This window comes from Lichenostomus cassidix, chromosome Z (assembly GCF_008360975.1).
Source record: "Lichenostomus cassidix isolate B80296 chromosome Z, HeHo_3.0, whole genome shotgun sequence".
Lineage (NCBI taxonomy): Eukaryota > Metazoa > Chordata > Aves > Passeriformes > Meliphagidae > Lichenostomus > Lichenostomus cassidix.
The window spans coordinates 24074694-24100414 of NC_139511.1; the positions used below are offsets into that span (position 1 = coordinate 24074694).

The 25721-nt window shown below is 42.5% G+C and overlaps 1 protein-coding gene across 1 annotated transcript in view; it reads right to left on the reverse strand.

Annotated features, from left to right (window-relative positions):
• Positions 1-686: 686 nt before the first annotated feature.
• Positions 687-25721, reverse strand: part of LPAR1 (lysophosphatidic acid receptor 1) — a 75684-nt gene continuing 50649 nt past the window's right edge. Inside the window, exon 4 of the mRNA XM_085043574.1 lies at positions 687-6426. Within this exon, the coding sequence (XP_084899700.1) occupies positions 6125-6426 (302 nt within the window). The 3' untranslated portion in view covers positions 687-6124. The remainder of the gene's footprint in view (positions 6427-25721) is intronic.

A 25721-nucleotide genomic window follows, 5' to 3' on the forward strand; every position in this document is an offset into this window, starting at 1 on the left:
CAGTGTGTTATTAGCTTCTCTAACAAAAGGCAGGGGGCTAATGAACCCTTTACAAAAGTCTTGTTTTCTTCAAAATGTGAAATAGGAGTTAGCATAAAAATAGAATCTGAAAGGACTATACTCAAACAGCACTGAAAGAATAATTTGATTTCACTTCTGCTCCCTTCCTATGGCTATCCAGGTCTATGTGTGGACACATACATTTCTATATATAAGCCAAGCAGCTTTGGTTTAGTTAACCTTATATGGCTGAATCAAAACTGGGGACACATAGTAGGAGAAACATGTCCATGCACAGAAAAAATGACAGGAAGGTGGAGGACAAAAGGAAGAGGAAGAAAGCAGAGGGAAAAAGGAAGGAAGGGGGAGAGGGAGAAGAAGCAACAAGTTTGTTTTCTCTGTGCAGAAAGGTTTTCTCTATAGCAACAAGATGAGGCCTGAGGTTAAACAGTGCAAATGTGGACTTCAAAGAAAGGTAGGTGGACACGTAAGAATCACAAACAGAATGAATTAAGTGATACACTGGAAATAACCTGTCCCTTTGCTGTCCCTGTGTTTCAGCCCTACCCTATCTCCTGGATGGGACAAGCCTGTGCCTCCATACAGTCAACGTTTTTTGAGTAATTCCCCTCCACATCCAAAAATACCAGCTCTCCCGAAAAAGGGTATTTCTTTCACACTCCATATTACACATGCCAAATACTTTATTGTACTAGATACAACCTCTAAACATTTACAGTAAGTGCACTTAGTAACAAAATTGTTTGCCAAACCTCATTGGCTGTCTCCATACTTTTGAATTACAAACACAGCTTTATTTAAACAGGAAAAATTAACAGATTCCTGAGTCTCCCACATACACTTCTGGTTATCAGAAGTTTATCACAGGCAAACGGGAACATTTCATGGAGGCTCTTGTTAAAATGCTGGCAGCTATATGTGTGTTGGATTTCCATGTACCGCAGAAGACAGCAGCATAGTTTAATATCCTTGTGCTCTGTGTTTTTCTTGTGGTTCTTTTTTTGGTTTGTTTGTTTTGTGAGGTTTTTGTTGTAATTTTTTTGTTTCTGTTTGGGTGTTTTGTTTGTTTTCTTTGAATATCAACCACTTTTTTTTTTGTCCTTGATAGACTTAGAAAAGAGGAACTGGGTATAGCTTCTTGGAAAATCTTCTAAGAGAGGAAAATGAAAGGAAAGTTAGAGGCACATTTTTTAAGGAGCTGTGGCTGGACAGGTGTGGGTGTTAGCACTCTTTAAGCTAACTCTCTATTGGGAGTGGCCTTTCCAATCAAATGGTAAAGCCGAAGCAATTTGTCTGAACAAATGAGACTGGAGTTGCAAATCCCCTTCCTACAGACATCAGTGTATAGCAGAGACTGAAGGCTCACAGCAGGAACTGGTTGGAAAGGACGTGACAGGTACACATGCAGTAACAGGAAAGCCCTTAACAGGACCAGAAAAAGGAAAAGCCTGTATTCACCTCTGCAGCAAGTGGAAAAAAAAAAAAAGCCAGTTTGCCAAGGCTGACCTCTGCCAGATATGTCCAGTCTAGTGGTCAGAAAGGACCCAGAACAATGTCAGGAACACTGGGGATGGGGTCATGCTTCTGCACAGGGTGGGGATGATGCCCTAGTGAAATGCCTTTGCCTGCTCTGCTTTTCATCACCTTGATTCACATTGACTGAAAGACAGACCAGGGGTGTTTGCATCAAAGCCTCTCCATCTGGTGGTGTTCTTTTTAATCTTACCTGGGAAGAACAATCTGCAGGGTGCACTTTTATTTCTTTCACAGAGAAAGCTGCATGTTTTTTGTCTGTGGACACCTCCTGCAGACAGATCTGGCTGTGGCAGTGGTGCAGACACAAACCCCAGATGGCTTTACAGTAGTTAAGTATGGCATCTGGTGGCATACTTCTGGGGCAACATAGAGGTCAGAAGAAGCTTCAAAGACCACTTCAGAAGCAAAGCCCACTTGAGTTTCCCCTGACACACAGCTCCTGGGACCCAGACTGGCCATGGTTAAACCTCTCCCCACCACACCACCAAAAGACATACTCCATGGAGTGACCCTAAAAGTTTCAGTTCACTGCAATCCCATAGTGGGACAAATTTATGTTGATATTGAGAAGTTACCTAGGAGAGGAGAGAGAACTAAGACACTGGACTTAAGAATATGTCCCTTCCTCTTTCACATCCATGTTACCCAGGTTTAGTTTGCCCCAGGAAGATAGCATGTCTGCCCTTCCCTTTTTGCCAATTGGCCTACTCTGAGCCTCTGTTGCCTGCTTCTTTAAACAGTGCTACAGCTGTGCCTTTGGCAAAGGCAGTGTTAAAAAAAAAAAAACCAATGGTAAATCTTGTGGCAACTATTTAAAAACCTCCATTACTGGTGCACCATGGACAGAGAGGTATGCGTAGTTTTAGGAATTACTGGAAAAGCCTGTTTTTGGCCTGCCCTCTCTTCTATCTGCCCAACTTTTAGCATCTCAGCCAGAAGCCAGCCTTGAAGCTGCCAAGGGGTCTCAGAAAACTCAGAATAACAAAGGTTCTGACAAGAAAACCAAAGTGTCAAACATACAAAGAATGTATTTTCAACCTTTTATTTAAAAGATGAGCTTTTCCTGACCAGTGGGTCACCCAGCCTCTCTATATATCACATCAAGAGGGAATTGAAATTCAAAGGTCATCTTTTCAATTAGTTTTCAGATTTATACTGTCATTGAAAATACATGAAGTAGGAAAGCACATTTTCCTTGATCTGCAAAGGATACTCCTTTAATACACAACTGCCCACCACTACAATTGCTGACACAAACACCATTACATTTGAACTTCAAGAGGATTTACTTGGACCAGAGGCAATCAGCAACAGAAGAATTTTAATGACTGTGGGAGGATTGTTGGTATTTTAAGAAGTCTTCTAAAACCTTTTGAAGAATTTGAGATAAGTAAAAATAAGTGGGGCAATTTTTTTCCCTAAGTACTTTGCACTGTGTTTTCACATAGCAGAAGTGAGTTCTACAACTGCACAATGAGGCTGGAAAATCTGAATAGAAGAGCAAAACTTAAAAAAATTCTGAGATGAAAACAAATGGCATGAGAACCATTCTAAGGAACACTGCAAATGAGTCCTTCTATTCCAGGCTCTGGTTTTTATTCTCTTTGCTCACTGGAGCTTTAATTTCATTAGCTTGCAAAGAACCACTCAATTCACAGATCAGATTTCTTAAGGATATAGGGACAACATGTCAACAACACAAAGCACTAATCAAATTTTAGTCAGCCACATGCCTCATGAGTTCCTCTAGCAGAATTGCACAAGCAATGTTCCTCCTGTTGCATTTGATCTGAAACACTGCACTTCACCTCTTAGAAGAAAAGCCACCTGTTGTCAGACATACTCCTGGATTAATATACCTGACAACTGAAATTTAACTGCAGCTAAGAGTTCAAGAGGTTCAGCTTCTTCAATTGTTGAGTGCCTCCTTGGGGAAGGGCTGATCAATGTATCTGGACAGCAACTGCCATCAGTCACAATCACAATGATGACTGAAAACCTCCTTGGGCATCTGTCTTCACAAGGGGCCTCTGGACCCACCCATGCCTTGAACAACTGTACCATCCCTGGTTTCAAATTATTCACCTGTGGCTTCTCAAAACCCTCCACAGTTCAGCCGGGTAAACTAGGGTGAATAATTTGCTGCTATTTTGTAACATCCTCTCATCCTATCCATATGAAATTCAATAACAGCATGCAAACAGCAGTGAAAAAGACACTTGGAAAGGGCAATGCCCCCAGCCCAAAAAACCCCAAACCCTAGAATAAAGTGTCTATGATCTTCTTCTTTTGTGGGGATGTTAGGGACAGGAAAAAGTGCTCTTGCTGGATCCAAGGAAGAAACGAATTCCATGCACTCGAGAAAAGGAAACTGTTTTGCAGTCAGATGTCCTCTGTCTTTGGAGGCAGTCTTACCCTCTCCTTTCTTCTGCTTACCTGTACTAATTCAAGTATCAAGCAGGCACTAAGGAAAAATTGTGAGTGGATTAGCAAGCAGGTGCTTTTAAATGAAAAATTCATATAGCTGTTCTGTTTTTCAGTACGGTTATGCGAATAAAACCAAATCAAACAGTGCATTCACTTGCTCTCATATACAGTCAGAAAAAAGAGCTGTTTTGTTCAAAGCAAGTGGATATATTCAAAACCTTGGTCAAGTGGCAGATAATGTTATGTTTATTCTCTCTGCCTACTCCACCCTCCACAATGTCCACACAAAATTAGCTTGACAGTTCATGTGGATTTCAGTTTTAGTGAAAGCAGCGTCAAAACTCTCACTTTATTCAGTAGTGGCATGTTTTGCTTACTTGCTTTTCTTCCCTCCTTCAGCAAGGAACTGACTATTCCAAGCAATTTTATGCTTGGAAGCATAAAATCAGAGCATCTTCTCTAAGCAAGAGATGCTGAAAACACTGGATTTTGGTGGGCTGACCCTATACTCTCCATTTTTTCCCTGCACAAATGGGAGAATATTGTCCCTTAAGTCACATTCCAGTACAGTACACTGAAGGATATACATCTCTGGGGTTTTTTGTTTTGTCTTGTGCGGTTATTTTTTTGTGAGTGTTTGGTTTTTTTGTTTGGTTATTTTCTTTTTGTTATAGAGACAAAGTACAATGACAAAAGTAGCGCCAGGAATTTACTGTTGATATATTTTACACTGTTAGGAGAACACACAGTTTCCTGGAAAGAGGTCCCAAGTTTTTTATCAGCAAGATCCCACCTTTGCTCACATTTACCCCTGTTAAGGAGTTTTGTTTAATATCACTGATTCTTGGCAACCAGTATTCGCATGAGTGACATTTCTCTTCAAAAAAGGCTCAAATGAAAAAAAACCCATCTGTTTAGGTATTTATAACAGTGCACATGTGTGGCTACTATCTGTAGCACGGTCCAGTCACTTGCAAAAGATGACTACCTTGTAAAGTCTTGACTTTACAAAATAAAATTGTGCCTTGGTTCTTAGTAGCCCACTGCTTTTGAAATGAAGGGTGCATCATTGAAAAGGTACCCTACAAACATTTCTCAGTGCAAAAATGCAGAAGGTGTTTTGTTTTCAATTACAAGAAAGGTTCCATGAAAACATATACCTTTTTTTGTCCCATTAAAAATGCCTATGCTTTTTGCCATGAACAAGAAAAGCATTCCAAGAATATGTCATAAATACAATTTTTTCAATCTACCAACCTGATTGCAGCCCTTTAAGAGCCTTAGGGATGTGTTCTACTTTAAGAACTTATCCATAAAAAACTTGGTACCCCTCACATGTTACACATTTCATACCGCACTTCAAAGAAGAACCTTATATACATTGTGACTAAAGTACTGTTTATTTCATAATCTAAACAAACACTGAAATACAGTCTATGCTTTTCTACTTTCCTGCAGACTTTACAAAGAGCTTTTTTTTTTCTTTTCATAATTAAAACAATCTGCATACACACAGAACATGCATTCTCTAACGCCAGTAATGAAGGTAAGAAGAGTCAGTTTCCATCATCTTCCTGTTGCCTGTGTTAGAAAAAAAATACTTTTCTTTTTACTGTAGTTATGACAGTGTGGCTAAGGATACAAAGACTAGAGCACAGTTTTACTCCCTGCACAAAAAATGTTCATCACAAGCATGCTGATGGTGATACATATTACATGTCTATTAAATGATAGGCATATTTTTATCCCCTTTACTCCCTTTTTAAAAATACTAAGTGGCTACATGTAAATGCAGTGAAGCAGGTATAAGCTTAATTAATCAGAGTTGATTCAAACTGGCACCAAGATGCAGCAAAGTCCAACAAAGTCTCAGCGAGGCTTTCCGTGGGCTATCGATGACCTCCGCCACAAAGCAACTACATTCTACTTTTTCAAAGTAGAAATCAAAGGCCTTGCAGCATGGCCAGTCCTGTGGACGGGGTGGTCTACACTGGTGTGTCAGGCCCCCTGGAAAAGATGCACTTGTAGTCCATTAGTGTTTGAGAAATCGTGAGTGGGTTACCTCCCCTGGGGCCATGCGCCTGCCCCGCCTCGCGGCGTCGCCTGCTGCTCTTTGTCGGTCACTAGGCTGGCTGTGGCCTCACACCACGGAGTGGTCATTGCTGTGCACTCCGGCCAAGATGGTGTGGTTGAGGGAGGACGCCGATCGGTCCGAGCCTTCGGTGGGACCATTGGTGCTCTCGCTGCGCTGGCAGCAGAGGATCTGCTTGAAGGTTGCACTCATTTCCTTGTCCCGGTAGGAGTAGATGATGGGGTTCATGGCAGAGTTGAACTCCGCCAGGAGCAGGAAGAATTTTTCGTAGGCCAGGACATTGCACTGGGGACAGCAAACATCGAGGAGCAGCAAGACTAATCCCGGGGTCCAGCAGATTATGAAAGCACCTAGGAAGAGAAAGAATGGACAAAAAGCAAACTCCACAAATATACTAATGGACCATTACTCGTCAAAACACCACAAGAACCATCTGGCCAGAAGCAGCAATAGTTAATTTTCTTTCAAGAGCATCGTTCCCACACTCTCTTTTCATTGACCTGATGAGAGTGATGCCTTTCAAAGATCTGTAAATGGTTATGGGCAGCACATCAAAAGAGCAAGACACACCCCCAAGCCCCAGCCCCAGCCCCCCTCCATCTGAAACTCTGCTTGGCAAATACATTTACATTTAAAGTTGATAATGAGGAACATTTTTTCCCTTCAGCTAGAGACCTCTGACTAATCAATCTCTTGACCAGGAGAAACAATACTGCAATTTACTTCTCAAACTAGTAACAACAAAGAAAACCTTTCTGTGAGTGCTGTGACTGAAGCATCAGTAATAGAAAAAGAGTGGTGCAGGCAGCAATTCTCAAGAAAAAGAAAGCCTGGGTTTTGTTAATCCATTTCAGCCCCATTATGTAATGGAAAGTTCTAAACACACATCCTTCTTGCGCTGAAATGCCGTCCTTCAACAGATCTACTTCTTTTCTTAGGGCTCTATTCAATCGAAATTCAGAGGCTCATCAGGCTTCAATAGTGTCAAAGCCAAAGAGTCTTACCCCGATTAAAATGCTTCCCCCTCCTTTCTCTGTTTTCTAAAGCTCTGAGGAGAACAAAGCCCAGAACAAAATTCAGAGCTCAATGCAGAAATTAAATCAAATGCCTTGCACTTTACTTGGAGTAGTGAATTAAAGAAAGATGGTAACTCCTTGCAAGGTTAGAGAGGTTTCAAATATAAGCACTGCTGGGGAAACCTTTACACACCAATCATGTCAGAACATAAAACAGGGCTCCTAAGATTTTCCAGGCTGCTTTGTTGAGGTGGAACCAATGTGTTATCATCAGTGAGTAGGATTAGCACAGGCAGCAGCAATAAGTGCTTCCCAGCACTATCCAGTGAGTGCTGTTTTCAAACCCGTTCTCCTGTCACTGTGGTATTTATTTGTTAACATACTGCTCCCATTTTATCTTTAGGGATGGTCTCTGCAGGTCTACCAGCTGACTAAAATCAGTTCCTGCAGCATGCAGACTTCTTACCATGGCTGCCAAGAAGGTGCAAGCAATTTCCACCTTTGGCAGTGGCAACTGTAAGCTGTGCAATCAGCTTTCTGTTTGGACAGCAAACCCACCTAGATCAAATTGAAGAACATTTTCCAAAGGGCTCTGCAAACATGTAATGTGTGCCAGGTGAAAGACACTGGTTACCAACCAGGGATCCACACATACAGGCTTTTTACACACCAAAAAGCATCCCTAAATTGAGCTTGCTTGCAACTAATGGTACCACTCAATGCCTTTCACGTTGCTGACCAACAAAGCTTGCCAATGGAAAGAAGTTGGGGGTTGAACTGCCAATACAAAGCAACGAGCCCTTTCACCAAATTACTTTGTTAGGGTCTCTGGCAGCAATTTGACAGCATGGGGAAGAAACTCTCCCATGCTGAGGTGGCATCAAACACATAAATCCACTTCATAGCTTTTGACTGCAGCTATTTTGGCTTCCAGCAGTCCTAGGAATAAGTACTTGAAACCCAAGCAAAATATTACAGGCTTTTGTCCCTTCCCTTTACCTGCTCCCATAAGAGCAGAGAACTGCATCTCTTTATTTGCAGGACTGTCCATGCTGATAAAGCATCGATACTTTCGTCTGTATGGAAAAGCTCTGCTGAGCTGGTCTATGCAGAAACCAAGCCAATAATTCAAATTCAATCACTCACTGTTGAATTTGTGCATGTTGTGTTCAGCCTCCCAGCTAGTAAGGCAGCAGTGGACTTTGCTCTAGCTTGAGCATATATTTCCGTCACTATAGGCTGCCTTGGGAGAACAACATCAGAGATGGGAACACTGCAAGTCATGGGATCTACAGTCAAGGACAAAAGACAATGACAGCATCCTCACCAGGCCTGTGTAGAAAAGTCCAGTGTGTAAACAATGGGAGAGAAGCTTGTATAGCATTGTTCAAAGTTGCAGTTGAAAGCTTCCAATTTTCCATTTTTTTTTTTTTTTAAATCTGTTGCTGAGGAACAACAGAACATTCTGTTGGCATAATTACTGATGTGTTCGAAACAGCAAAAAGAAGCTCTAGGGTGAGGCAGATAGGAATTTGCTCCTGAGAAAGCCCCAAAGTCATCCAGAAAAATCCACATGCAGCCCACTGTACTGAGCACTGGTCTCAGGTGGAGTTTCTGAGCCTCTCTGGGGTCCTCAGGGTCTCAGATAGGTCTGATAACCTGTGTGCTGAGGCTTTAATGGTTGCACTCAAGAAAAAGCAGACTGTGGCTGAGCAAACAGCTAAATGCTCTGGGCAGCTCATGCTACACTGAAAAATGATAAAAACAAAGGTTGCCTTCCCACCCAGCTCTGGAAGGAAGTCACTATTGTGCAAGTTGACACCCTTCTGCTCCTGGCAAAACATCCCCCCATGCTAATGGCTCTGGCAGCTTATTAAGTGCTTGTAAATGGTGACACAAAAATGCCTCAGGTTTGCTGCCTTTTTATTTAACTGTTGGTACACTGGTAAATACTGAGAAGCATAACTCATGGTAAGGACATGTTTGAGTTAGGTACAAAGCAAGGAACACACAAATATCAGGCTCTTATTACTTCAGATTTTGGAAACTTTATCTGTTAAAAATGGAATTATTTTTCTAGAATTATTCCAAAGAGAAATTTTTTTCCCCTCTTACTTGGAATATTTGTTGAAGTAAGCTAAAAGTGAGGTTAAATTCTACCCCTACCAGAAATCTGTTGTGAAATGATTTCACCAATAATGAAGATCTAAAAATATCACATTTAATAAAACAGTGACATCCAAAAGCATCCTCCTGCCATATACTGGAATCTCTAAAGCATACACCAAAATATTTATGTTTTTCTGCTCAGAATCAGAACTGAGTGCAGCCCAAAGTACAGTGTTAGTAATTTCCAGGTGCATCTTAACATTTTACAAACTCAGTCAAACCCAAGTTACAATGACATACAAAGCAGACCTGTTGTATTCAGTGACTTGACCCTTTGTGGATGTGCCACAGTCATACCATGGCACTAGGAGAGCCCAATGTGCTTGAAAGAAAGTGCAGACTGTGTGTCCTTGTGTGGCTGAAGAGCACTGTTGCCTGGACAGAGAGCACCTTGGGATGTCTCTTCCAGCCCTGGCAGTCCTTCAGAGGGACTGGCACTGCAAGAAGCTGAACAAACTCTTCAGTTGCAGCATGAGGAACACTCCTAAGGTGCATGTCCAAGGTCTGTCCTGAGGGTCTGGCCACAAGGGCTGTGTGAAGAAGAAATTCCCATCAGACTGAGGGGTGAATGGCTCGCCATTAGATGGGAAAGCATGAGGGACCCAGAGAAATATGACCAGATCTTCTTAAAAGATTGAGGGGTCCCTATGGACAGAGAAGCATGTTTTACAGCAGGAAATACCACTTACAAAAAAGCAGTTATGACCTAATCTAATTTTCTGCTGCTGTGTGACACCTCTCACCCAGGAATGAAACCCCAACTTCTTGTGCATTCTCTGTCAGAGCTGTGGCAGCAGTCCACTGGGGGCTTTCCAATGTCCATGATATGACTACATCACATCTGTCTTGAACCCTTGTCTGGTGCACCAGTGCAGATTATGTTTCCATGGTATCTGGATGTTGGAAACCCCCGGGTGAGTGTGACATGGCCTTACAGCAAGATTTGATTGCAAGAGAGTAAAAACTGTTGCAGGCAGCCAGCCTATGAAACCAGCCATGATAAATCACACAAAAATGAATGAGTAGAAGAACAAAAGAGAAAATAACTCCAAAAACCAGCAGCAGAAAAGAAACAAGCTACACAAGAATGCACACAGAGGAACTAGTCACTTATTACTAGGATACCAGACTGGATGGCTACTCACGAAACTTCTTGTGCTAGCAGCAAAGTGTTTCCTAAGCAGCACTCCTTTTTTCACCCTTTTTCTTGGTCTTTTGCCTTGGACAGCCTCTGTCTGTGTTTATTCCATGAACATTTGTTTTCCCCTAACTCAAATGAGCAAAATAAAAGACGTATTTCTGTTTCTGCCAAGTCACACACTGTTGTCCCTCAAAGGGTCTGGAGGGATGCAGCTCTTGTCAATGCACACCTATTCTGAAACACCTTTCTTGTCTGCTTTACCCATCCTGTGTCCTTTTCACTTGTCCTCTTCTGTCCATCTTGTGTGTTCACCCTGATTTCTGTCATGGGCTCACACTCACCCTGCAAATTCCTCAGTCTGCATGGAGAGGAAAAATATTGGAAGGGACTCTTTTAGGGAGTGAGAGAAGAAAAAAAATCTCTCCTGTGTTTGCAGTTTTTTTAAGATTACAGGAATGGGATAAAGCACTAGCATGTCAAAGACAGAAAATATCCATTCCAGCTGTACTGCAGGAACATTTACAATCTGCTGCCGTTGCCCACTTACTCTTGCCTACCCGCTGTCCTCTCCAGACCCCCTCCTGCCCTCAGAGTGGAGTTGTGACAGGCAGCTGTGCCCCTCCCCTCTCTTCTTGAACAATGGTGACTGAGAGAGGAAAGGACACTGAGCATCACTGCTATCACTGTTATCACAGCTACCAACAGGCAGAGGAGTCCTTCTGCACTTTGTGCAGGCTGAAAACAGTGCTATGGGGGGATGATTCATTTTAATTAACAAAATCGTAGCCAGAAAGGGCTACAGAAGTGCCTCGCATTTTCCAGATTCTGATATAATCCCACCCTCAGCAGGGAAAGCCACTTGCCATGCTAGCTGAGGAGCAAGCTCATCAGCTGCAGCACAACTGCACTTCTTCATGTCCTAGCCATCTGTGAGTTGTATCAATAATCCTCCTTATCACACTGAGCATTATCTTGTGCACAGCATGGCTAGAGATAAGTACTGCATGCAATACTGCTTCTTTACAGCTATGTATTGCTTTTCCCTGACACAAATATGAGAGCATGAAATCTAAAATGAATGCTGAATTATTATAGATGCAAAAGATCATGAAGATCATTTACCATGTGGTAAACACACAGAGCGTAGGAGCAATTATTCTTATTCTAGTCTGTCATAATTTCCCCCAGTTTTGCCACAACATTAGTACAATATAGCTAATAGTTTTTGGTGGATGAAAACACAGTTGTTGTTGTTTTTTGCATTTTCTGCTGGAAATAATTAACATAGGGGTAATGTTTGCTTCCGCCCATGGAATATTCATGTGAAGAAATAAAATATGTCTACCACATATGGACCATATTAATAAATTTAAAATAATTGTACACTAAACTTGGCAAATTTTGAAGACCTTCATATATGAAAGGCTTGCCTCTCCATCCACAGACTCCAAAAGACTTGAGGAGGATGACAGTGATGAAACAAAGTCCTTGAAAAATACCCCAGCTGGGGGAGAGCTGCCTACAGGGTACCAATAAGAATGGCCATGTTGAAAAAGGTGCTATCAAAACAGCTTCCTTTATTCAAGGTGTCTTTATTTAAGGAAGCTGTATGAATTCTGAAAGAGAAATTCATAGCACACTCCTTCTGAAGTTTTTGAATGATTGTAAAATGCTGTCTTCTCTGATGTGCCTCTGGGAGACTTTAACACTATGGGTGCCTTTGGGTTTCAAACCAAATATTTATCTGGTGGGACAGCATGTGAAAGAAAGAGGGGATACCTCCAGAAAGAAGGAGGGGACAGGAGTGTAAACCAGGAAATGAGAAACAAAGCAAACATAAATGAAATCTACGTTCATATTCATGCAACACTATCTTACATATACTTCTCTGAGATGATTTGAAGCAAGAGAACATGAGCACATAAGAGAAAATACACAACTAGAGAGCATATGAGAGGAGCAGGGTGATACAAGCCACCAGCTTGTCTTTCAAAACACTGTATGTGCCCCACTCCTGGCGTTCCCTGTTCTAGTCTCCCATGAGCAGCTGTGACTGGGGAGGTTATAGACAAAATCCTGACCTCAGCTTTATCAAATATCTTAACTCCACATGAACTCTGTAACTGACAGGCTTGTGAGATTTTTCAGTCTTCTGTACCCATGACTTGTAAAGGGATTTTAGAAGAAACTGGTTCTGCTAGTATTGTAGCTGACCCCTGATTTCCTACCTTCTCCACAGCTCCTTGCAAATGCACAATCCAACCTCTTCCTGAATCTTGTTCTGGGAATTTCAGCTGTTGAGTTTGGCCAGACTTTATACAAAATAATGGCTGGATTGTGTAGGAACAGAGAAATCATGTCTTGCTCAAAAATGTATTTCCTCTTCTCAGCAGGAATAGAGAATGTGTCTACTTCAAACATTTATCTTCACCTTTGAACTTGTGCACACAGAATTGTTTTGGTGTTTAAAGCATGTCTATCTTTGTCAACAAACCATCCCTTCTCTGAGGAATCTATCTGCTTCCATCTTCAGACATTTATCTGGTTTAAAACATGCTAATAACTTAACATGAAAGCAGCCCTGGGGCTCTGCCTGTGCTCTGGCTGGGAGGAGCAGCCAGCCTTGACCACAAAGACTGAAGTCCAGAGTATCTTAGCATCACCTCATTCTGGGCCTTAATATTTAGTATTTCACCTGTGTCTGTTCATCCATCCAATCCTCACTGTCTTCTTTCATTTCAGAGAAGACAAAGTACAAAACTGTTTCTAAAAGGACACACAGTCGTGACCACAAATGATACTCCTGCTGGCACCTAGACTCCTCTGCTACAGGTTGGCCTCTGCTCTACCTGGTCTATTCCAGTGCTCACATCACCACGTCGCTCTTGACAATTTATCATTGAAATACACACAAATTCCTTGGTGAAACCTCTAGATCAAAGCTTTTCTTTTAAACCAGACACACTTTAGCACCTACACCTGCTACACAAAGGGTGAACTGAAGAAACACCTGACCTATTGTGGTGTTTCATAGGATGCTGACAACAACCATTAGCCAGCAATTCCATTGGCACCACCAGCTGCACGACCACTGTCTCCAAGCATGGAGATACTCAGACACAAAATACCTGTGGTCAGTGGGGCTGCATCTACAGCAATCATACCTTCCCTTATCTCAGGGTGGGCCAGCACCTTTCATCTTCTTTTCCTGCAATTATACCTTTCCTTATCTCAGGGTGGGCCAACACCTTTCATCTTCTTTTCCTGCTTCAGTTTGCAAGTCCAGACCAGAGGTGATGAAGAGCAGGTTTGCCTCAGCAGGAGTCAGAAGTGGCAGCTGTGGGAATCTGTGTGAGCTCTCCCTCTGAGGTACCTTGTGCTTACTGCCCTGAGTGCTCACTGCCATGTGCTGGAGGCAGGGCATGCTGACACTGAATCCTGACTTTCCTTCTGGAGATGCTATCTGTTGCATGTCTTCTCATCTGGGCAACACTGCGTGGCCTTTCCACAGAGCCTGGCACCAGATGTGGAAGTTTCCAGTACCACATAGTCTCCAAGCACTTGTATATTCCTGCAGCATCTGGGGCTTTTGAAGTTTGAAACAGCAAACAGACAGAAAAGCCTGTGAAGGACCAATAACAGAACAAAACTAACTGAAGAGAAAATGAAACTGGGCAGTAGAAAGACAGCAGAACTGACCTGCTTATTTCATGGGTGCTCACCAAACTCTAGCCCAGGTTAACACATGATGTAGTTCCCCACCTGCTGCTTGCAGTCTTGCAAAATGAGTTTACTGGTCTTTGGCCAGCTGGTCCAGCTGCCCTCAGGTATTCCATAGCTGACATTTCTGAAGGAGAACTTAAGTACTACTGCAAATGGAGGAGACCAGGACGGTTTTTCAGCTAACATCTACAAACCGAAGGTGTTTGAATAGTCCTCTTTCAGAACATACTTGTAATGGTTTTAAAGAACACCTTGCAAAGCGGACTGTGCAAAACTCATTCCAAAAACAAAAGCAAAAGCTTAATCCCATTGCAATTTATCTGCATCGATTTGAATCCCTCGAAACAAGAAAAATGGAGTTTGCTCCTGACCTAGTAACTGCAGGAGTCAGGTGGTGCACTACCCCTCTGCAAAGGGAGAAACTAAGCCTTTTATCTATAGAAAATATTTTAGACAAAAACAGGAAGTCATTAAACACCAGTGGTCAGCATTCCAACTGATTTCTAAATTCATAAAGATATGTGAAGCTCATCTCTGAATAAAAGCTTGGCTGTTGCCAAAGCAATTTGATTATTTATCTCTGTGTAAACACAAACAGTAGTCCCCATGGAGTTTCTCTTTTGCTAAAAAACCTGACACACAGAGGAAATTTTGGTGTCGTTTTCAACTCTTGGGTGTTCCAGACAAGCCTTTGTGCTCTAACCTAAAAACAAATGCTCCTACAGTCCCAAATCAGTGCTGGTAGCTTGGCTAGAAAATGAACACGTAAGCCCAGCTGATAAGGGACTCCTGGTCCTGGTCTCCCTGGGTCACAGGACAAATAAAAGAAGGCAAGAGATGCCTGGGGAAAAGTAGAAGCAAGAATCATAGAATCCTAGAAAGACCTGTGTTGGAAGGGGCCTTAAACATTGTCTAGTTCTAACCACTCGTCATGAGAAGGGATGCCACCCACTTGATCAGGTTGCTCAGGGCACCGTCCTTGAACACTTCTAGTGATGGGACAGCCACAACTTCTCTGGGCAACCTGCTCGAGTGCCTTATCACTCTCACAGTAAAGAATTTCTTCCTAATTTCTTCCTTCTAATGAAATTCTACTAAGAATTGCTTCCTTCTAATGAAAATCTACTTTTTTTTTTTTCTACTTAAAGCCATTCCCACTTGTTCGATCACTCTACATCTTGTTAAAAAGTCCCTATTCAGCTTTCTTGTAGGCCCTGTTCTGGTACTGAGAGGTGCTGTAAGTTCTCCCCAGAGCCTTTTATTCTCCAGGCTCAACAAGCCCAAGCCTCTGTTCCAGCTCTCTGATCATCTTGGTCCTCCTCTGGATCTGCTCTAACGGGTCCAAGAAACAACCTTCAGCTCATATCTGGCAGCCTGTTTTCATCCCTTAGCCCAAACATAGCTCAGATTCTCTTTAGGGGCCCTGACTAATCATGGGAATGACTTGGGACTTCAGGTGGGGGACAGACCCCTCCTGAGCAGCAAGAGGAGGGTCTGAAGGGTCTGGGTGAGGCTTTCAGGTCCCGGATGTGGGGCAGCTGGAGGTCACCAGGTCTTGTGAAGCATGAATGTGCCTAGGCAGCAGTGAAGGCTCACTGCAAGAGGTCATCTGGGGCAGGAGCTGGACAGCTGGCACCCTACAAGCAGGGCTTACAGACTGGACTCTCCTCTGCCTGCTTCTGCAAGGTACACTTAGCCAGCTTGGGACTTGGGTGTTTTGCTGCTTTTCTAGTAGCTGCAGTTTCCAATCACAGAAAAATACTTCACAGCCATGTTGTAAAAGCTCTGCTCTGCCTGCTTTTCCTACAGAAATCCATATATCCTCTGTGGTATTCTGGTACTTTCCCAGGCATGGTCACAATGCTACGCTCAAGCAATACAATAGGTTTAGCAGATTGCAACCAACTTTGCTACGTGAGATTGTATAATTGTATTTTCCTTTGTTGTTAAGGACATCAAGTGTTACTGGTATTATGTTTGGATAAGTTCCAGTTGCAACACAAGATTCCAAATGAAGCCTGGGTGGATGCAATTTAATATATAAAGGACTGCCTTGATTCTTACGTAAGATTAAACTAATAATATTAGAAGAAAAATATTAGCCTCTGTTGGTTTCCTTAATAGGAATCTAAATTGTTTCTCTCATACTAATACCAGACTGTGAGTAGGAGGAAGTGTTACCAAGGGGTAGAGATAATGAAAATGACTTACTATATTATATATCATCTCTACCTCAACTGCAAGAAAACTGTGTGTGCTTTTAGTTTATATAGCCATACTAACATTAACTAGATTATTGCTGTCTGGTTAAGCTGTGGTAGACACCCTCAGATGGAATTGCAGTAAGACCAGTCACATAAAACAGGTTTAAGAAGCAGAATCCACATTGACTGCTGTGCCTCTGAGAAAATGAAGAGCACAAGCTCCAAAGTGAAGTGGACAACAGGGTCCACTATCTGCTATTGATAAGGGAATGCCTCACTCTAGGATACATCTTCTTGGAAAAATCTGCTGTCTTTGGACAAGTTAGTATAGACAAGTTAGAAAAGCCTTTTTACTCCTCACCTGAATACAACAAATGAAAACTACTGCCTTCAAGCAGCAGTAGCCTTGGACAGACTGCACATGAATGGCACTATACTGAGTTGCCTGCACACCTCACCACCCAGGAGGTGTTAAGGTCCTACAGACATTACTCCAACTATCAGACTACAAGGAAGGCACCTACAAATTGCACTGTTAAAACAGAGGGAAGCAGACAGATGTGACATTGCACATCACTGGAGAAGCACTGAGTGATGAACCACCCATGTTTAGACTGTGGTAAGTATATACTTACAGATTATCAAAAGGGTAAATTGCAGGTTTTGGCACGTAATTCTATCTGTACTTGTTTAAAACTATATACATGAGGCTGGTATCAAGAGGAGAAAATACAGGTTTTGTTCTGTACTTCCACGCTGAAGATGAGACATGTTTTAAAGGGGTGCAGCTACCTTTTGGCTCTCACAGATGCCTCTGGATTCCCCATTAGGGTGTTTACTGTCCTGCAGCACATAATTTCACTGTGGTAGCAACAGTATTTCCCATACTTCAAATGGGAAATTCAGTGAACAGAACTGGAAATGTTTCATTGCTGCTGATGGATTCCAGGGGCAGCTTCTCTGTAATCTCCTTTTTTTTTTTTTTTTTTTTTTCTTTTTTTTACCATTACAGAATCTATATAGATTTAAATTTTCAGGTAAACACAGAACAGAGCTCTAATAAAATTTAGCCTCTAATTAAAGTCATACAATCAGGAATGACATCGCCAAATTGCACATTATCTGTCAGAAAAAAAGGTGCATCTTCAGCTAGCTTTTCCTCTCACCAATACACACCTGTGTAAAACCCCGGAAATGCAGCTACATCCTCATGACTACAAACAAGGACATCCCAGTCTCATCCACGTAGAGGGTTAGTCATTAAGACTGCTCCTGGGTTAGGCAAGTCATGTGTATTCCCCCTTACGACCAAGCTTCCCCAAAATTACTGCATTTATTGGAGATGTGAGCTTGATTCTGCATACAGAACTGATCCCTGTGATTCCCTTGGCTTACAGGAACAGTCTTCTACCCTTGGCAGTCTGCTTTCCTGTTCTAAATTTAACCTCTGCTAAGAAAAGTGTGGCACCTAAAAGCACCCAAGAATAGTGCTTGCACTGTGTTAGCACCACATTCTTGGTCACTTGGTTCAAAGATTGCTACATAAATATCCTCTGAAACCACAAAAAAGTGCACTATCATGCTATTTTGAAGATTACTCAATCTGCATATTTCTGAGGATGTGACTCTTTTGACCTCTGGCTGACAGTTTGCTCCAGTGTCCCTATAAAAGTCTGTAGGTTTTGGCTATATATAAAAAGGAACAACAATGATGAAATAATAAAGAAAGGCACCAAGTCTTAACTTTCAGTTCCCTTACTCCCACCCTCTCATGAAAAACCAATTGAATAGCAGCAGAAAACTGGAATAACTGTCTGTGCCAAAAATGGGCTGACTCCCAGCCACCTTCATCTCTTTTGGGAGTGTTCATGAGAAGTGCCAGAAAAAGATCATTTACATCCAGTTCCTATCTACCATGCAAGGAAGGCAGAGGTGTTAACATTGCAGCTTTCTGTGCAGCATGCCTTGCCTGCAGCTCAGCTTCGTCCTGGATCATCTATTGCTGAGCATGAGCATGAGTCTCTGTTCCCACTGAACTCCTGGTGTCCCTAGTGAGACTGTCAAAGACAACAGTAATAATTTTTTTCTGTCACCTGTCAGCCTAAGGGCAAAGCCAACTTGTCTCTCACAGTGACACAAAGAAGAGAAGCTTCAGCCAGGGCAGAGATCATGGCTGTGCTCACACAGGAGCTCCCCATGGACCTGCATGAATGTGATGTTTCTGCAGGGCAAAAGCTTGAAAACTCTTCCCTTTTAGCACTCTTCTTGCCGGGAACTTCAGTCCTCAAGGGATAAGGGATTTATATACCATCTAATGTAAAATCTTTGCCAGCTGCAAATTTTCAAGAAGTTTTCAAAATAGAAAACACAGTTTAAACAATTCTCTAAGATGTGGACCAAGATGATCTGGTAAAAATGCACATCACCATTATGCACAACAGGACAGAACTCTACTTTTTAAAATAATCACTAATAACAGTTCCACCAGATGTGGCAGATAGCAACATACAATGCAGATCACACCAATGGCTGCCAGAGATAGAAAATACCTGTGAAAGCATTTGCTTCACACTTGAAATGCCTGAGATTTCATGCAGACAGTGATGAAGCATCCAGAAAGCAAGCCTAATTTGTTCTGTATCATCTGATGTCCCCTATAGCTGTCTAATCCCCTTTGACTGATCCTGCACCATCACCAGGCACATCTGTGGAGCACGCTGCCCTCTCTGTGTGAACTGGCTCTAGGTGCAGGGCTGGCACGTCTGCTCCAAGGGAGGGGACAGCATACAAGCAGGGAGTCAGCCATCAAGGAAACTGAAACTCCACTGACTCCCACAAGCAATTGCAAAAACAAACTGTTGCCATCACTACGGCTGCATTGAAAGTCAGCTTCCGAAAGGAAAACAAAAGACTCCTCCATACTCTGAAAAACCACAAGAAGTTTTGGCAAGGTCCTCAAAGTCCTCAAAAGAAGGTCTTGGTATGCCTAGGCCATCTACTGAATAATGTCCTTCTGCTTTACACAATACAGGGTTGTGGTCATGGAGGCAGGATTGTGAAGCAGAAAACTGACCCAGAACATCATCAGTAGCTGTTGCCCGATGGAAGAGGGACTGAAGGACCAAGACTGCTACCAAACCACAAAGGCAATTTCCACTTTTTTTACATTCAGCAGCTGCACATGTCTGCAGCTCACTTATGAGGCTGAGGAGGCAGTAAATTTACAGACTAGCAGAAGAGGTGAAACAGGGCTAAGAGGATCAAAACCAGACACCTCCTCAAATTCCTCCTGCCAGCTTTTGTCTTGCTCCATGTTAACAAAAAAAAAAGTACTGCACCAGGCAGAAAGGCTGTGCCCACAGGAAATATGTATTATTGCAATGCCAACTAATCAAAGCACCTACACTGAGTACTCCTCCTCCAACACACACCCAAAATAGTACCACTGGGATCATTCTGATGTTTTAGTTCGTCATTGCTCACAGTAACTCAAGTCAGATTATTTTGGGACAGACATGCTGATATATGAATCTGTAAGACTTCTCCAGGATTGTGGGTTTTCTTGTTTTTTTATCAGATACTTGTAGGCTTGTGCCTAAAGCAAACAGGAAACTGCATGAGATAAACTGGGACCTTCCAGGCAAAAAGGCCCTCCACTGAGGAATTTTTGGGTTTTAAAAAAAAAGACATAAACAAGCAATTAGTACATTGTAAGAAAATTGCTTGCAAAGTCCTTCTACTCAGCAAATTAATTGCTTCTAAGAAGAACCTCCACTGTTCCAAATGAAATATAATGCTTTTTTCCTTTTCCAGAAAAGATTAAGGCTCCCCTAACTACTCAGCAATGGACTGAAGGGCACCTGGTGATACTTGCTGCTTCTCATTTTTCTACAGAGCTCAGAGCAGTGGCCACACCTAAGTCAGGCTAGCTAAATCAGGGACAAATGCAAGGCAGGGGAGCCATTTCAGTCCTGTAGGAAAAGCCTGTGCTTCCAGTTCCTTCTCTTTATAGCCTGGAGATTGATCACAGCTGTGCCTTAAATAGTAAGAGCCAAACCAACCACCACTCCAAGCTGCATATCTGCTGGGCTCTTACTGTTCTGCAAGCTATGAGGGGAGAAGAAGAGCAGAGATTTCTCTGTCCCTGGTATCTTCTAGGAGAGGCAAGCAACAAGTGATGAGCCCACTTATTTGCCCTTCAAAATAACGAGCATTCAGCTTTGTTAGGCATCCAGTGACACCACAAGCATTTTACTGGCATTGGTGCTCCTATAGATCTGCTCATTAATTATCTATGAGCATGAGAATACACAGATATGAACAGGGCAACATTAAGCAGAACTTCCAGACTGACCTACTGCAAATTGAGAGATTTCATGATATTTTCAGCACATATTTTGCTGAAAACAAGCACCCACTAATTATATTTTTCATTGTCTATCCTCTTGTCTTTAACTGCATTTATTAGAGAAGGCTCATTCAAGTTTCACCAGCTTGAATCCCTTTATGAATGCAGCATCAGTGGCTGAGAAGACTATTACTGCTACATGTATACAGCAAGTAACATGGTCTGGGCAGGAGAGTTTTCACTCCTTGCTACTTTAATCAGTGTTTTGTGGATCTCTGAAGCTGGCTGAGCACTTTGCAAAGTCCTCAGTGTTGCGATGCCATAGGAGCCTCTTAGGTTGGTGAGTTCCATGTTCCCCTGCACAAGATGTTGTCCTGGCCACAGTCCAGCCACCCCTCTCCCTTATTGACACAGCTTTCATGTGAACTTTGCTCTCCTCCCTCCTGACCCATGGCTGGAGAAGCTTCCACCAGTACCTGAACCATGGAGTTTTGTAAAACTCAAGCTGTGTGTGCCTGGGGAAGAGAATGAATGAGAACAGGGAGGAGCAGAAGCATTGCATGACCCCTCTTACCCTCCCCAAATGTAAGAGTTTTGCTCCAGTAAGTTATAAACAGTGCCACTCTCTCACATGGTACTGGATCTTGTGTTTTCTCTGGGGGTCAGGGGAGCTCCCTTGAGATTAAAACTCGCTGCTGTTGTAATCCACATTTGTGATGCTCCCTGGCATTGATGGTTTCTGTGTTCCTGCAATTACATCAGTATGTTACTGTAGTTATGGCTACATGTTTAATCCATAAAAGAAACAAGCAAACAACCACCTGTAACTGATCCACAGCCTGGATGTTCTTCACCTCTTCCTTCTAATTCTGCATGACAGACTAATTCTCATATTCATCATGATACCTTAATGATTTCGGGTTTTTTTCCTCTTCATGTATCTGTAGCTTGGTGTAGTTCTGTGCTCTTACTGGATGCTGAAAACCTCTGTTCCCAACACATTTAACCAAAACAAAGCTCTCTGGATAGAGATTCAAGGACACATTCGTTACCCTAGGACCTGAAATGTGTAACCAATGGTGGAAAGGGGGGAGCAGGGCCTGAGGCAGTCAGTATCATCACCTGAAGGTGTGACTGGAGAATTAGGGACCAAGATGCTAATAGCAGAGAACTCATAAAAGGTGAAGAGCTCGTGACCTAGTGTCCATTTTGGGTGTAGTCCCCTAGGGGGACTTTGCTTGCCCAAATACACCTTGAAGGCCTTGAATAAATTTGTCTGCTTTTATATACTCCTGATTTGTCTTGGCCTCTGTTTCAGGGAACCTGTTTTAGGCATCAATCAGGGTTACTTTGTGCAGGAGTTTGGGGTTGATGGGAGAGGGTTGAATGCAGAGATCTCCCAAGGTTCAGTTGTGGCTGTAAAACACTGCTGAGTACAGTGAAGTCTGACCTTGAATGTTGCAGCAATGCAAGCTTTTTGGGTATAAAATTTAGATGTTCACAGTACATGGTGCAGCGCACAGGCCAGAGCAAACTCAGCAATAAGTGAGGAAATGAGTTGCTTTGCAAATTGCAGTAGATGTTGTCAGGAGACTTTGAGATAAGCAGTGAGATGACCATATACAGTGGTCACCACAAGGGCACTGCCCATGAGCATGGGGAGAAGGAGAGGCAGATGTACCAATGCCTGCAAGAGCATTGCACATCATGGCAACAGACACATGTAGAAGTTTATGGATGCAATTTAAAACAAACTTTTCCACAGAAATGTTGAGATGTGTCAGCTAGGTGGAAAGAGACAACCCCAAGAGCTGTTTGTGGCAGAAGAGAGCCATATGTAACTTGCCACCTCTCCATCTTTCTCCCTAGATGTGCCTTCTGAATTTATCCAGGGATGGTCAATGGGGTGTACCCATCTCCTCGCCCATAGCTATACTGACTGCTTTGGGAAATTCAGAAAGCTAGCTTATGCTGTCATCACACTTTTAGCGCATATACTCATCTCACAATTTAATGCATTTGCTAGCATCTGTATTACTCGCATTTTAAGAATTCATGCACGCTTCCACAGCAAGTGTATTTATCAAGAGCAATCCAAGAAGAACCTGCATCTCTGTTGCTCATGAAATGACACTTCTTTGTGCCTTGCTGTGAGAGTTACTGAATGCCACCAGACTTCTAGTCTAGCTGTGAGGGTTTGCAGGGCACAACAGGGCTTACAGTGTATTGTATGATATTGTTCTACCTGTGAGTCTATAATTGGGGTAGTTCTTATTGAACATGACTGGATTTAGAGTGCTGCACTGGCTCTGTACTTCTGTGGCTTAGTGTTGAATTGGCTATGACCCAGAATCTAAGCCCAGCCACTGCCAGCCCCTTTGATATCTGAGGACTAGCTGGAACACAAAGCTGTTTATTTTTCTCTTCAACTTCCTTACTCTTAATGTATCAAAAAAGCTTGCCCTTACTCCTAATGTGACAGCCATCACAGAGGTGTCTGTATCTGCTCTTGAGTACTCATGAACTCTAAGCAAGTCCTGGAGTCAGAAGACACTGCCACAAACGGGGCAGCTGAGGTCACAGCGGTGAGGGATCCCCTGGAAAACCATCACACCAGGGGCACAAACTGCAACGTGCACACACCCCCTTTAATCCTAACACAAGTCCTCCATCCAAATTAAAGAACAATTCATGAACTGAGCTACCGAATCATTAAATATCTGCAGATAGTTCTCTTACTTATACCTCTCATGTTGGTTCATCAATTTTCCAAACCTATCACTAGCCTAACTAGTCTTCTCACAGGCCTTTAAAATGCTGGCAATGTGCCTGACATTTCCAAGTACTTTGTATTTTATTTTTCTGAGGCATAAGAAACAGAAGTGTTTAAACAACAAAAAAAAATCTTATCCATCTTCCAAGCATGTGGACTTTTCTTGTTTTTTTGAAAGTGGTCAGCCTGTGTCACAAAAAGGGAGGATAGGGTTTCAGGATGTGGCAAAAAACATCTCTTACTATCACAGACTTCAGCACACACAGAAGTCCACTATAATACACTGCTGCAAAATGATGCCTTCAAAATCAAATACATGCAGACTTTCAGGAATTTCACCAAGGTACTAGAGCCTATGCACTGCTTTCTATTAAAAAAACCACCTTAACTGCTTACAACAGTATCAGTTTTCTGCTTGGGCTGACATTTTTGTTTGTGGTGCTTTCTGCTTTCTTACATTCATCTGAGGAGATGCTCAGTGAAACTGCTGCATCTGCTAGACATCTCTTCTGTTTGAAAGCAACTGCAGCAAAAAAGAAGCAGTGAACTGAAATTTCGAATGAAAAAGATGTTAAGCTTCTCTAAAGCATCTGGCCAGTATAATTCTTTAGTATTTTTTGTTATTTTGGGGGAAATCTGCACTCAACAGTGCAATATGCCTTGGAGACATCCCATAAGTGACACTTTGCAAGATTACCTGTACTGTATGAGTGAAGGGTAATTCTTGATAGCTGTGGATGCAGGAGACCACTCTGCAAACTTTGGAAGAAAGGCATATTGTTTCAAAGTGAAATGCATAAAGTACAAAGCTAATGAATGGTTTATGGTTAGGGTTTTAATATATTTCATCACTGTTTTTAGGGTCAACGCCAGGTTTGAAATCTGGTTCGTGTCTCTGCTGAGATTTCAAGAGTGCTTGCAGAGAAATCCTTATGTTTATACAGACAAATGCAGAACTTGTGCTTCAGCCAGCTCTCTTCACTCATTTTAAATGGAGGACGTGTTAGAAATTTGAGGATCTGTTGTATGCACTGTATTCTAGAAAACTGCTACATCTGCGGCTGTACATCCCTCCCAATGGAAACTACTCAAACAGGTTCAATTTCCTTATGTATCAAACCTTAACTGGCCATTACTTCTGTGTGATCTACTTTTTCCATAACTGATGATAGTCAGGTCCTGGACTCAGGAACTGGAAGTACAAGACAACTACAATTAAAAAGTAGAATAGAATAGAATAGAATAGAATAGAATAGAATAGAATAGAATAGATGAAATAAAATGAAATAAAATAAAATAAAAGTTTTTAGAAGTATCTTTTCGATGTTGAGTTTCCCAGACCACTGAGGAGAGGTTACTAGCTTGGAAAGTCATGTATCCTCTTTAACCAGAGGATGTCTCAGCCCTGGTTGGTTTCTGTGGGCTCCCATAGATGCAGAGGAAGTACCTGAGGAAAGAAACCCAACCCCTAGACCCCCAAAATCTGAGCAGCAATAGTAAATTGACCTGTGCCTGGCAAGTGGCCAAAGGCAGCAGGCTCTTTTGCATCCTGGTGCCCCCCTTTCTTGGATCAGCATAGTCAGAGAAGCTGTGAAGCAAACATCTGCCTACCCAGCAGGCAAAATACTCAATAATCCTCCTGCTGAGGTATTTCTCTCCTTCAATCAGAGAGATAAACCTATGAGAGGGCTAAATGGTGAACTGGCAGGGTAAGAATGGAACAGATTTGTCTACCATTTCACAGCCTTGTTCCAATAATTAAAAAAAAAATTGCTTTTCTTTCCAGGAGTAAATCTCTAAATACTGGATATTTATGCCTGTGACAAAGGTTTGCAGGAAGGTGGCTATACTTTGTTTCCTGGAAATAGGCCTGGAATGCCATGACACAAGCCAGGACAGTCTGGCAGCCCAAACCAGCTCAGAGGCACGTGAGAGTGAGCCACTGGTGCTGCAGGACAAGGTGGTCTCTACTGTGAAGGCCCCAGAACATCCTCCAGCAGCTCAGGCTCCCATGGCTTATCCTGCAGCTAGGCTGGCTGTCAGAGGTGCTGCTCCTGCCTGCCAGTCCAACAGCAGCAAGGCCACATAGATAAAGTTATAAACAAAGAAAGGGAGTAGAGAGATGGGAAAGGAGGGAAAGGAGGGAAAGGAGGGAAAGGAGAGGGAGGAGGGTAAAATAATTAAATAAAAGGAAAATCTCAGGGGAAACAGAACCAATCAGTACTGTGCTCACTGGAATGTGCTTAAAAGCTCATATTTCTAGAGTGCATA